This window comes from Artemia franciscana, chromosome 8, assembly GCF_032884065.1.
Source record: "Artemia franciscana chromosome 8, ASM3288406v1, whole genome shotgun sequence".
NCBI classification, from domain to species: Eukaryota; Metazoa; Arthropoda; class Branchiopoda; order Anostraca; family Artemiidae; genus Artemia; species Artemia franciscana.
In genome coordinates, this window is record NC_088870.1 from 2,161,161 (window position 1) to 2,175,426 (window position 14,266).

Genomic DNA, 14,266 nt, shown 5'->3' on the forward strand with positions numbered 1-14,266 from the left:
TACGCTAAAGTTTGACTCTTTCTCTTAACTCTATTTTTTAAAACAGCAAAAAACTTTAGCGTAAAGAGTGGGGCGTTGATGAGGAAGCAGCTCCTTTCATATACGAAGTAATTTCTGTTCATTTTAAGTTTTAATGTCGCTCCTTACTTTCCGTCAAAAAAACTTGTTTTTTTTATTTAATTTCTGAACGTTTTGAATCAATGCATGTTTTGATTTTGGCTCTCCGCAGATGAATAATTAAAACAAAATTTTCATATTTTTTTCTGGCTAAATGGCTTTCTCATAGTTTTGATCGAATAATTTTGAGAAAAAAGGAGCGGGGGAGGAGGCCTAGTTGCTCTCTGTTTTTTGGCTACTTAAAAAGGCAACTAGAACTTTAAATTTTTTACGAATGCTATTATTATTAAAAGATATAAGTAAGTTACAAAATAGCTTACGTAACGAACTTCTGTATTCTCATGTTTTTATTACGTATATGAGGGTTTCAACCCCTCGTCAGTACCTCGCTCTTTACACTAAAGCTTAAATTTTGTCCCAATTTCTTAAGAATGATCCCTGAATCACAAAAGCCGTAGAATAAATAGTTGAAGTTACTAAAAATACTTTAGCATAAAGAGCGAGGTATTCTCCTTACTTTCAGTTGAAAAAACTTTTTCAGATTTGTTGTTTCATTTTTTTTTTTTAAATAATACTAGAAAATCTTGCACTCCCTTCATGAAAATTTTCTTCTCTCATGACAAAATCCTCCAAGGAAAGTTCCAAAACATGTCCCCCTCTTCTCAACCCCCTCCCCCAACCTAAAATTTCTTGAAAACGTCTGTATACTTCCAAATAACCATTACTATATGTAAGCACTGGTCAAAGTTTGTAAATTGTAGCCCCTCCCATGGGGACTGTGGAGAAGTAAGTCGTATCAAAGACATAGTTGAATAAAATGGATATCTCAGAATTTTGATCCGGTGACTCTGGGAAAATAATTAGCGTTGTAGGGGGCCTAGGTGCCCTCAATTTTTTTTGGTCAGTTAAAAAGGGCACTAGAACTTTTTATTTCCGTTAGAATGAGCCCTCTCGCAAGATTCTAGGACCACTGGGTCGATACGATCACCCCTGGGGAAAACAACAAAAACAAGAGCTAAGAGCTCATATGGCACTTGTGACGAGGCGAGAAGAGCTAAGAGCCAAGAAATCATATGGTATGAGCTCTAACAAAATTCTATGAATCAGTTCTATGAATCAATTCTATGAAAATTCAAATAAGAGGCTTAATGCCGGTCAGGATTTAAAATAAGAGCTCTGAGTCACGATGTCCTTCTAAATATCAAAATTCATTAAGATCCGATCACCCACTCGTAAGTTATAAATACCTAAATTTTTTCTAATTTTTCCTCTCCCTCTAGCCCCCCAGATGGTCGAATCTGGGAAAACGACTTTATCAAGTCAAATTGTGCAGCTGCCTAACACGCCTACCAATTTCCATCGTCCTAGCACGTCCGGAAGCACCAAACTCGCCAAATCGCTGAACCCTTCCCCCCAACTCCTCCAAAGAGCGCGAATCCAGTACGATTCTGTCAATCACGTATGAAGGACATTTGTTTATACTATCCACCAAGCTTCATCCCGATTCCTCCACTCCAAGTGTTTTTCCAAGATTTCCCCCTCCAACTCCCCCCAATGTCAAAAGATCTGGTCAGAATTTGAAATAAGAGCTCTGAGACATGGATTCCTTCTAAAAATCAAATTTCATTAAGATCCGATCATCTATTCATAAGATAAAAATACCCCAGTTATCACGTTTTCCAAGAATTCTGGTTTCCCCTTCCAACTCCCCCCAATGTCACAGGATCTGGTCGGAATTTAAAATTAGAACTTTACAGCACAAGATCCTTCTAAATATCAAATTTCATTAAGATCTGGTCACCCTTTCATAAGTTACAAATACCTCAATTTTCAAAATTACCCCCCCCCCATTCCACCAAAGAGAGAAGATCCGGTCCGATTATGTCAGTCACGTATCTTAGACAGGTTTCTATTCTTCCCATCCAGTTTCATCCTGATCTCACCGCTTTAAGTATTTTCTAAGATTTCCGGTCCCCCCGACTGCCCCCCCCCCCCCAATTACGCTTGATCCGGTTGAGATTTAAAATAAGAGATCTGAGTTACGAGGATCTTCTAAATATGAAGTTTCATGAAGATCCGATCACTCCTTCGTAAGTTAAAAATACGTGATTTTTTCTTATTTTTCAGAATTAAACCGTCCCCCCCCCCAATAGAGCGAATCCGTTCCGATTATTTAAATCACGTTTTTAAGACTTCTGCTTATTTTGCCAGCAAGTTTCATCCCGATCCCTCTAATCTAAGCGATTTCATGATTTTAGGTCCCCAGAAACTTCCTCCAATGTCACCAGATCCGGTCAGGATTTTAAATAAGAGCTCTGAGACACGATATCCTTCTAAATATCAAATTTCATTGAGATCCGATCACCCGTTCGTAAGTTAAAAATACCTCATTTTTTGTAATTTTTCAGAATTAACCCCTCCCCCAAATACCCCAAAAAGAGCGGGTTCGTTCCGGTTATGTCAATCATGTATCTAGGACTTGTGCTTATTTTTCCCACCAAGTTTCATCCCAATACCTCCACTCTAAGTGTTTTCCAAGTTTTAGGTTTCCCCCTCCCAACTCCCCCCAAATGTCACCAGATCCGGTCGGGATTTAAAATAAGAGCTCTGAGACACGATATCCTTCTAAACATCAAATTTCATTGAGATCCGATCACCCGTTCGCAAGTTAAAAATACCTCATTTTTTCTATTTTTTCCGAATTAACCGGCGCCCACTCCCCCCCCCTAGATGGTCAAATCGGGATAACGACTATTTTTAATTTAATCTGGTCCGGTTCCTGATACGCTTGCCAAATTTCATCGTCCTAGCTTACCTGGAAGTGCCTAAAGTAGCAAAACCGGGACCGACAGAATTGGCGATTGCTATATGTCACTTGGTTAATACCAAGTGCCATAAAAACAAACAAACAAATAAACACGCACCCGTGATCTGCCTTTTGGCAAAAGACATAGAACCTCGACATAGGACATAGAAATAGTTATACATTAAAACGAAATTTGCATATTAATTTTTTTTTCGCTAAATAGCTTTCTAATAGTTTTAATCGGAAGATTTTGAGAAAAAGGAGAGAGGGAGGAGGCCTAGTTGCCCTCCAATCTGTCGATTACTTAAAAAGGCTAGAAGTTTTTAATTTTTACGAACGTTTTCATCAGTAAAAAATATACGTAGCTTACGAATTAACTTACGTAACGAACTTCTTTTTGGTCAGTTAAAAAGGGCACTAGAACTTTTTATTTCAGTTAGAATGAGCCCTCTCGCAAGATTCTAGTACCATTGGGTCGATACGATCACCCCTGGAAAAAAAAAACAACAAACAAACAAATAAACACGCACCCGTGATCTGAATCTGGCAAAAGACATAGGACATAGACATAGTTAGACATTAAAACGAAATTTGCAGATTGATTTTTTTTTTTTTTCGCTAAATGGCTTTCTCATATTTTTAATCGGAAGATTTGAGAAAAAAGGAGAGAGGGAGGAGGCCTAGTTGCCCTCCAATCTTTCGATTACTTAAAAAGTCAACTAGAACTTTTTAAGTTTTTACGAACGTTTTCATCAGTAAATAATATACATAACTTACGAATTAACTTACGTAACGAACTTCTATATTCGTATGTTTTCCTTGCGTATATGAGGGGGTTCACCCTCGTCGATACATCGCTCTTTACGCTAAAGCTTAAATTGTGTACCAATTCCCTAAGAATGACCTCTGAATCACAAAGGCCGCAAAATAAATATTTGAAATTACTAAAAATACTTTAGGGTAAAGAGTGAGGTATTACGAGGAGCTAAACCCCTCATTTGCGTAATAATTTCTGTTCGTTTCAAGTTTTGATGCTGTTCCTTACTATCAGTAGAAAAAACTTTTCACGTTTGTTTTGTCATTGTTTTTCAAATAATGCTAGAAAATCCTGCGCCTCCTTCATTGAAATTCTGTTTCTCCTGAGAAGTTCCTCCGTGGAAATATCCCTCCCTCAACTCTCGCCCCTAAACCCCAAAAAATCCCCCTGAAACGTCTGTACATTTCCCAGGAACCATTACTATATGTAAACATAGGTCAAAGTTTGTAACTTACAGCCCCTCCCCCGGGGACTGCGAGGGAGTAAGTCGTCCCCAAAGACATAGTTTTAAGTATTTTTGACTACCCTGAATAAAATGGCTATCTCAGAATTTTGATCCGGTGACTTTGGGGGGAAATGAGCGTGGGAGGGGGCCTAGGGGCCCTCCAATTTTTTGGTCACTTAAAAGGGCACTAGAACTTTTAATTTCGGTTAAAATGAGACCTCTCGCGACATTCTAGGACCACTGAGTCGATACGATCACCCCTGGAGAAAAACAAAAAAAAAAAACAAATAAACACTCATCCGTGATTTGTCTTCTAGCAAAAAATGCAAAATTCCACACTTTTGCAGATACGAGCTTGAAACTTCTACAATATGGTTCTCTTCAACTTAAAACTTCTTCAATAATGGTTATTGGGAAGTGTACAGACGTTTTCAGGGGGATTTTCTGGTTGAGAGGAGGGGTTGAGAAGAGGGGTTATGTGGTGGAAACTTTCCATGGAGGAATTTCCCCTGGGGGAAGACGATTTCCATGAAGGTGGCGCAGCATTTTCTAGCATTATTTTAAAAAATAATGAACAAATAAATATGAAAAAGTTTTTTCAACTAAAGTAAGGAGTAGCATTAAATCTTAAAACGAACAGACAATATTACGTATATAATGGGTTTACCTCCTCCTAATAACTCACTCCTTACGCTAAAGTATTTTTAGTAATTTCAACTATTTATTCTACGGCCTTTGTGATTCAGGGGACAAAATTTACGCTTTAGTGTAAAGAGCGTGGTATTGACGAGTGGACGAACCCTCTCATATACGTAATAAAGACATACGAATATAGAAGTTTTTTACGTATGCTAATTCGTAAGTTACATATATCTTTTACCAATGAAAACGTTCGTAAGAAATTAGAAGTTCAAGTTGCCTTTTTAAGTACCCAAAAATTGGAGGCAACTGGGCCTCCTCTCCCTTCCTTTTTTCTCATAATCATCCGATTAAAACTATGGGAAATCCATTTAGCCAAATATATAAACATGCAAATTTCGCTTTAATTTTTCATCTGCGGAGAGCCGAAATCAACACATGGATTAACTAAAAAACGTTCAGAAATTAAATAAAGAAACTTTTTTTAAACTGAAAGTAAAGAGCGACATTAAAACTTAAAACGAACAGAAATTACCCCGTATATGAAAGAGACTGCTCCCTCTTCAACACCCTGCTGTTTACGCTAAAGTTCTTACTGTTTTAAAAAGTAGAGTTGAGAGAAAGTGTCAAACTTTAGCAAAAAGATTTGCTTTGTGCTAAATTTGCTAAATTTTAACAGAATTTGCTAAATTTTCACAAAGATTTAGCTCTTTACGCTAAAATTTGACTCTTTCTACTAACTCTTCTTTTTAAAACAGTAAAAAACTTTAGCGTAAAAGAGCGTAAAGAGCGGGGCGTTGATGAGGAAGCAGCCCTTTTCATATTCGAAGTAATGAAACCGGTGCGTTGGTGTTCGTTTCTAGTTTTAACGTCGCTCCTTACTTTCAGTTAAAAAACTTTAACTGAAAACTTCAAAATCAAAACATGTTTTGATTTTGGCTCTCCGCAGAGGAATAATTAAAAAAAATTGCATATTTATTTTTTTTAGCTAAATGGCTTTCTCATAGTTTTGGTCGAATGATTTTGAGAAAAAAAGAGCGGGGGAGGAAGCCTAGTTGCCCTCCGATTTTTCGGTTACTAAAAAAGGATACTAGAACTTTTAATTTTTTACGAATGTTTTTATTAGTAAAAGATATACGTAACTAATAAATTAGCTTACGTAACGAAATTTTCTATTCTCATGTTTTTATTACATATGGGTAAAGACCCTCGTCAGTACTTCGCTCTTTACACTAAAGCTTAAATTTTGTCCCAGTTCATTAGGAATGGCCGCTGAATCACAAAAGTCGTAGAATAAATAGTTGAAATTACTAAAAACACTTTAGCGTAAAGAGCGAGGTATTACGAGGAGGTGAGCCCCTCATATACATAATAATTTCTGTTCGTTTTAAGTTTTAATGCTGCCCCTTACTTCTAGCTGAAAAAACTTTTTCATATTTATTTTTTCTTTTTTTTTAAATAACGCTAGAAAATGCTGCGCCCCTTCATGGAAATCTTCTTCCTCCAGAGGAAACTCCTCCATAGAAAGTTTCCACCACACAGCCCCCTCTTCTCAACCCCTCCTCCCAATATAGATAACTTCGAAGACCACACTGCCTTTCCATTACGAAAGTAAAACAGTTCAAAATAAGGATGAAACCTTTCTATTGACAGTGAATAGATATAAAATTATTTTACTGGATATTTCGAACACATATACAGTGTTCATCATCAGCAGTAAAACTAAAAGACATGAATAAAAATAAACAAAATTTATACCTAATAAACTAATTACATATAGATTATTGCTCTTATTTTTTTCAATGCAACAGCGGAGGCAAATTTCTTTGACCTTTTCGGTTCCGGTTCATTATAATTATCTGACATATTACGCGGACAGAGGCCATAGCTCTTAGGTGAGGTGATATTTACTTTATTTGACCTCAGTAAATTATCATAAATTGAGTTCAATCCAAATTCACCTGTATCTCTGTTTATGGAATTATTCTTGAATATTTTTTTTTTAATTTCGATTGTTTCCTTAAATTTTTTCTCATAATCATTCGATTAAAACTTACGCGGACAGAGGTCATAGCTCTTAGGTGAGGTGATATTTACTTTATTTGACCTCAGTAAATTATCATAAATTGAGTTCAATCCAAATTCACCTGTATCTCTGTTTATGGAATTATTCTTGAATATTTTTTTTTTAATTTCGATTGTTTCCCTAAAAATTTGCTATAAACCTTGGTCCCTAGAAATCAAAGAAACAATTTCAAACAAAATAAAATGATTTGGAAAATTAAAGATATGTTCCAAGAGGGCCGACGTGAAATCTTCAGGTTTGGTATTTTGCTTTAAAGACGATGAAATAGAATTATGATGTTGTAGCAATCTCATTTTTAAATTCTGGTTAGTACGTCCCACATAAGAGCTTCCACAATTATATGGGATTTTATAAACCCCACTTTGTTGCTCTACGGATGTCCGATCCTTTCCAGAATTTAAAAAACTAGCCAAAGTATTACTACCTCTTAAAGCTACCTTTAAGCCATTATTTTGTAAAATTATTTTAAGTTTTTCACTCAAACCTGGAACATATGGTACAGAACAAAAAATATCTTTCTTTTCTGTTGTTTCCAGAATATCGTCAGAAAATTCAAGAAATTTTTTCCTTCTTTTCGAAAAAGTCTGGTCAATTAACCAACCCGGATAATGGTTAATTGTTAAAATCTCTTTTAACAACAATAATTCCTCCTCAATGAATTTTGGAGAACAAATTCTAAAAATGCGGTCAGTTAAGGATATGATTAAACCAATTTTTACTTGGGGAGCATGACCGGAGAAAAACGACAAAAATCTGTTATTGTTAGTAGGTTTTCTGTAAATCTTAAAATCCAGACTATTTTAATTTTTTTTAAAGAAGGACGTCCAGAAATGGAAATTATCCTCTTCTTATTCTATTGTAAATTTTAAATCACCTACCCAAAAATTAAGATGTTCTAAAAAACTTTTTAATTCCTCCACCCCATAATTCCATACAGAACTTATGTAATCCATATATCTCCCCCAATACTTATAATTTAAAAAGTATGAAACTAACGCTATTGTTTCAATATTTTCTACAAAACAATTTGCTAATAAAGGACTTAAAAGGGCCCCCATGGGTAAACCATTTACTTGTTCGAAAAAAAAACCTCTGAATTGAAGAAAATAAGAGAACATGTTGCACAACCTAACTAAATTCATAATTACACCGACTTCCAAAACTGTTTCACCACTAATTAAGTCCAAATTTCTTAGTATCTTTCCTTCAAGAAGAATTTCTGCGGCATTTACATCAATACTCGTATACATTGAGACTATGTCGAAACTTGAAATTATAGAATTTGAAGAAAACTCCACTTCTTTTAGTTTTTTTTAAAGTTCTGACGAATTTTTAATGTAAGAAATCTGTGTAGACATGAGTGGTTTACACAATGCCACTAGCCACTTACTCAGAGCACTTGTTGGTGACTTTGTACTCGCAACAATTGGTCGTAATAGCAGATTTGGCTTATGTATCTTTGGAAGTCCATATAATTTAGGGCACAAAGAACCTCTTGGTAAGAATTTGTAGAAAATTTGATATGTAATCTTCCCTTCTTCCTTCAAACTCTTTAACTCGTTCTTAAATTTCTTTGTGTATGAGTCTGTCGGGTCAAAAGAAAGTTTTTTGTACGTTTTTTCATCTTTCAGTAAAGCGTTTAATTTTGAATCGTAGTCCTTGGTGTCCATTACCACTAAAGTGTAACCCTGGTCTGCTTTTCTAATAATAATAGATTCATTCCTTCTTAAATTATTAAGAATCTTTATGTCTTTGATAGAACAAAAAACGTACAAACATACAAAAACTTTCTTTTTACCCGACGGACTCATACACAAAGAAGTTTAAGAACGAGTTAAAGAGTTTGAAGGAAGAAGGGAAGACTAAACATCAGCTTTCTACAAATTCTTACCAAGAGGTTCTTTGTGCCCAAATTATATGAACTTCCAAAGATACATGAGCCAAATCTGCCATTACGACCAATTGTTGCGAGTACAAAGTCACCAACAGTGGTCCGACGACTTTGGGAAAAAATGAGCGTGGGAGGGGGCCTAGGTACCCTCCAAGTTTTTGATCACTTAGAAAGGGCACTAAAACTTTTCATTTCCGTTCGAATGAGGTCTCTTACAAAATTCTAGGACCACTGGGTCGATAGGATCACCCCTGGGAAAAAGAAAAAAAAAAGTCAAACAAACGAATAAATCCGCATCTGTTATTTGTCTTCTGCCAAAAAATACGAAATTCCACATTTTTGTAGATAGGAGCTTGGAACTTTTAAACTAGGGCTCTATGATACGCTGAATCTGATGGTGTGATTTTCGTTAAGATTCGATGACTTTTAGGGGGTGATTCTCCCTATTTCCTAAAATAGGGGAAACTTTCTCAGGCTCGTGACCTTTGATGGGTAAGGCTAAACTTGTAAAGGTAAAGGATACGGCATTAGACTTTACAGTCCGTACTGGCGGTGCTGATCTCCGTTTCTTGGCCCTTCATCCAGGAAGTGCAAGGGGGGTTGGACAAACTTGACAAAACTTATATATTTAAAATCAGCATTAAAATTTGATTCTTTTGTTGTAACTATTGGTATCAAAATTCCGTTTTTTAGGATTTTGGTTACTATTGAGCCGGGTTGCTCCTTACTACAGTTCGTTACCACGAACTGTTTGAAAAGCAAAATGATGCGATTGCAAAGTGTTAGGCTTTTTTTTAGCCTTCCTTAATCGTCCATGGGTAAAAAATAAATAAGAAGATAAAAAAGAAAAAGGTTTACTTTAAGCGTTCAATAATTACAGTATAAAAGTCACATTTATCGCATTCATAAAGAAAGGTTATTTTCCTGTTTAGCTTCGATGTCTGATATGCCGTCAAGTGGAGTCTGTTACGCTTTTCTTTACACATATGTTTTTTGTACTTCAATTCTTCGTCAATAACACCAATTTCTTCGTCAGTAATTCCAATTTTAGTTTCTTCTTCGTTGCTTGGCCTCCTAACATAAAAAAGGCTATTTTAATCTTAATTGCTGAAAGGCTACATATGTAAATATTGTATGTCATATATTTATATCTGTCGTCTGATTTATTAATATATAATGTTGCCCCAAGGCTTGCTTTAAAAAGAAAAATACACTACCCAATATTTACATAAACATCAATAAAATATGAATTAATAATTTTTAGAATATTTAAATTTACAAAATATTATATAGAAACACAAATTACATAATACTAATTACATTACATATTGAGTTCTTTGATGTTCCAACGCTAAAACTTTTTTTGACCAACAAATTTTTGGCAAAAACTTAAATTTTGTTCAATCTTCGAAACCCTTCCTACTGAGTTAAAGTTTATTATTCATCTGTCATGTAAATTTGTTTGCCTACGCAGCACACAAAAATATTTGCTTTAATAAGCTAAAATGCATATAAACTCGTGCATTCTTGAAAAGCCCTACTTCTGCGTCCTCAAAATAACACCTATCACCCCTGGGATGCAATTATCCCAGGACAAAAAAAAAGTAAAAACAAACAAGCAAGTAAACACGTATCATTGATCTTTCTTCAGAAAAAAAAATACAAAATACCACATTTTTGCAGATGGAAGTTCAAAAATTAAATAGGGTTTTCTTATTTGTTGAATCTGATGATGTTATTTCTATTCAGAATCTTTGACTTTCAGGGGGTTCTCAATCACCTTTTTCGAAAATTCAGAAAAATCCTTCAGGCACGCAACTTTTGATAGGTAGCACTAAAGTTAATGAATCATATATATTTCGTACCAGAATTATAAGCCAATCCTTTTGATGCATCTATCGATATCAACATTTTGTTTATTAGGGTTTCGGTTACTTTTAAGCCGCGTCGTTTCATAGTTGCAGTTCATTGTGAAGAAATATTTGAAAAGAACAATTAACAAGAAAACGCGATGTATAAAATAAGCACATTGTAGCTTTTCATTCCAAAAAACAAAAGCCAAATATTTATGATTAATAAATCTAGATTTCAAACTCTATTTATTATTTAATCATTGGAATAACCAATAGAAAGAGCACTATTATTAGGGGTATTAGCCCCCTTTTCTAGATTTTTTTTCTTTTTTTTGCCTAGGACATTTGAAGGTCAACGTGTCTAATCTCAAGGGTTTTGTCAGAAGATTGATTTTTCAATTTTACGTTTATAAGGGTAGTCTCATGATGAATGTTATTTATTACCCATCCTTCTAGACAATCCTTCGCATAGAAAAATCTTCTTTGCAGAAAATTACCCCCATGGAACAAATTGAGCAGCAAAAAGAAAAGTGTGACAATCATACGCTATTGCTACTACTGTTACTGCTATATTACTACTACTACTTATATTGGAGCTACTGTTAAGACTAAGAGAATTTAGATGAAAATATCAAGAAGTATACGAGCATGCAAGTTACCAAAAGGACATATCAGCAATGTCTTACCAATGGCCAATTTTATTAAGTTGAAACTTCCAGGAATTGATGAGAGGTATGTTCCCCTGACAATATATTGATATTACTAGTACTGCTACTACTGCTATTAACACTATTACTAGTAGGTCTTATCATAGGAAAAAATTAAGTCCCTCTTTATTTTGGAAAATCCAATCACTCCGTCGTAAGTTAAAAATACGTATTTTTTTCTTATTTTTCAGAATTAGCCCCCCCCCCCATAGAGCGGATCCGTTCCAATTATTTAAATCACGTATGTAAGTACTTTTTCTGTTAATCATGATTGAGAAGGAAATCAGAGTCAGCCAAATTAAATATTAATATATAGCCCCCCCCCCCCAATAGAGCGGATCTGTTCCAATTATTTAAATCACTTATATAAGTACTTTTTCTGTTAATCATAATTGAGAAGGAAATCAGAGTCAGCCAAATTAAATATTAATATCAAAACTGTCAAGATTGCAAGTTTTTACATATATCTCAGTTTTTTTCAAAAATTGAAATGTTGCAATAGTTAAGTGGTAAGGTTTTTTAACCTTCCTCTATCGTCCTTGAGGAAAAAAGTGAGAAGATAAAAAAGAAAAAGTTAGATTTAAGGATTCAATAAATACAATATAAAAGTCACATTTATCGCTTTTCTAAAAGAATGCCTACCTGATTAGCTTTGATATCTGATATGCCGTCAAGTGGAGTGTGTTCCCCTTTTCTATACAAATTTGTTTTTTGTGGTTCAATCCTTTGCCAATAATACCAATTTCGGTTTCTTCTTCGTTGCTTGGCCTCCTAACATAAAAAAGATTATTTTAGTATAAATTGCTGAAAGGCTATATAAGCATATATTGTATGTAACATACTCAAATCTGTCGTCTGTGTATGTTTTTTATTAATACAAGATATAAACCCGAGAATTAATTTAAAAAGAAAAGACATTACAGAATAATTGCATAAATATCACTAAAATATTAATTAAGAATTTATGAAATATATGCATTTACCACGTATTGTATAGAAATACATGTCAAATAATATTAACTAATTTATATGTTTAATTCAGAAATGTTCCAAAACTAAAACCTTTTTGACCGACAGATTTTGGCAAAAACTGTTTTTTTGTTTTTTTTTCAATCTTCAATCCCCTCCCGCTGAGTTAAAGTTGATCACTCATCTGTCATACAAATGTGTACGCCTACACAGCACATGAAAATACTTGCTTGAATATGCTATTAAATAAAAAAAAACTAGTTTTTTTAACTGAAAGTAAGGAGCGACATTAAAACTTAAAACGAACAGAAATTACTCCGTATATGAAATGGGCTGTCCCCTCCGCAATCCCTCGCTCTTTACGCTAAAGCTTTTAATTATTTCAAAAAGTAGACTTGTGGCAAAGAGTCAAACTTTAGCGTATAGAGAGAGGAATTGCGGATATACGGATCATTTCATATACGGAGTAATTTCTGTCCGTTGTAAGTTTTAATGTCGCTCCTTACTTTCAGTTAAAAAAATCTAGTTTTTTATTTAATTTCTGAACGTTTTTGAATTAATGCATGTTTGATTTTGGCTCTCGGCACATAGATTATTAAAATGAAATTTGTATATTAATTCTTTTTTGGCTAAATGGTTTTCTCTTAGTTTTGATCAGACGATTTTGAGAAATAAGGGATGGGGAAGGAGACCTAGTTGCCCTCCAATGTTTCGGTTACTTAAAAAGGCAACTAGGGCTTTTAATTTTTAACAAACGTTTTTATTAGTAAAAAATATACGTAACTTAAGAATTAACTTCCGTAACAAACTTAAATTACTTGAAACTACTAAAAATACTTTAGCATAAAGAGCGAGGTATTTATCTCCTCCTAAATACCTCGCTCTTTATGCTAAAGTATTTTTAGAACCCCTTATATGCGTAGGAGGGGAGATGGGTATCAGATAGTCGGTCATCTTGGCCAGAGCATTTTCTCAGTTTATTAGCTTGGAATACGAAGTCTATGATGAGAATAGGGCCCAAATTATAGCAAAAGTGTTTTTAATTTTGGGTTCATTTTTTATTAATATAGAAATGATAGTTTTATAAGAAGATGCACTATTTAAAAAATGCTGCAATACAAAAGATTAAGGAAGAGGGTATAAAAAAGTGACTATTTTCGCTACCTTTCCTTGTCTCCAAAATCCATAATTCTAGAGGGCTAACAGATCACCTCGCTTCTCACTTACTCACTGACTAAGTTAACTTTGTGCGTCTTCAATTTATATTAAAGTTTAATCCCTTGTGTCAATAATTCTGGGCACAAAAGAGTAGAATTGTCTCTTAATTGGGTCAATCGGAATATAAAAAACACCAAATTAATTTTTATTCTGTTTTGAATGTAAACTCTGTTTTAATTAAGGAAATTAGACTGAACAAAAATTGTATTGAAGGATAGATGAAAAGATTTAATGAGAATGCTCTTAGCTGAAATATCATACTTGATATCTCGAAATCTGGTATCCGTCGTAACTGACATATTCAAATTTCTGATATATTTGTTAAAAAATCATTTGCAAAGCTTCTTCTAAAAAAGATGATTATGAGTGCAACTTAGAGCAGGCACATTAAAATTTTTCTGCTACTAAGGACTTTAGCAGCTTCCTTACAAAGAACTGATTCAATCTTGCAGATACAGGGATACTTTACAGGGATAGCGTAAAATGAACATCAAACATTGAAACTTTTATTTTTTAAATGTTAATGTTAAAACATTAAATCTTTATTTTCACTTAATGTTGTATTTAGAATATGCTGTAATATCTTCAACCATCCAATATCAAAATAAAAAATAAAGAAAAATAGCGAGAAGTCAGCGTGGTATTAAACATGCAGGCAGTTTGTACATTTTTGGCCTAGTATATGAATCCAAAAACGAGGAACATGACGTCATCAGTG

The 14,266-nt window shown here is 34.2% G+C and overlaps 1 protein-coding gene across 1 annotated transcript; it reads right to left on the minus strand.

The window, feature by feature from the left end:
- Positions 1-9,639: 9,639 nt before the first annotated feature.
- On the minus strand, positions 9,640-13,553 carry LOC136030725 (uncharacterized). Its single transcript, XM_065709796.1, has 3 exons — positions 13,495-13,553; positions 12,004-12,132; positions 9,640-9,875 (listed from the first exon to the last, which is right to left on the minus strand). The coding sequence occupies exons 1-3, from the start codon at positions 13,515-13,517 to the stop codon at positions 9,656-9,658; spliced, it is 372 nt and encodes a 123-aa protein (XP_065565868.1). The 5' UTR covers positions 13,518-13,553; the 3' UTR covers positions 9,640-9,655.
- Positions 13,554-14,266: the final 713 nt, after the last annotated feature.

What these genes read in the sequence shown, in the direction of transcription:
- LOC136030725 (XM_065709796.1), bottom strand. Translation starts at nt 13,517, where the DNA reads ATGGATTTTGGAGACAAGGAAAG. An exon ending in GATTTTGGAGACAAGGAAAG is followed by an intron (nt 12,133 to 13,494) that starts GTAGCGAAAATA and finishes TTTTTATGTTAG; the next exon opens with GAGGCCAAGCAACGAAGAAG. An exon ending in CAGATATCAAAGCTAATCAG is followed by an intron (nt 9,876 to 12,003) that starts GTAGGCATTCTT and finishes TTTTTATGTTAG; the next exon opens with GAGGCCAAGCAACGAAGAAG.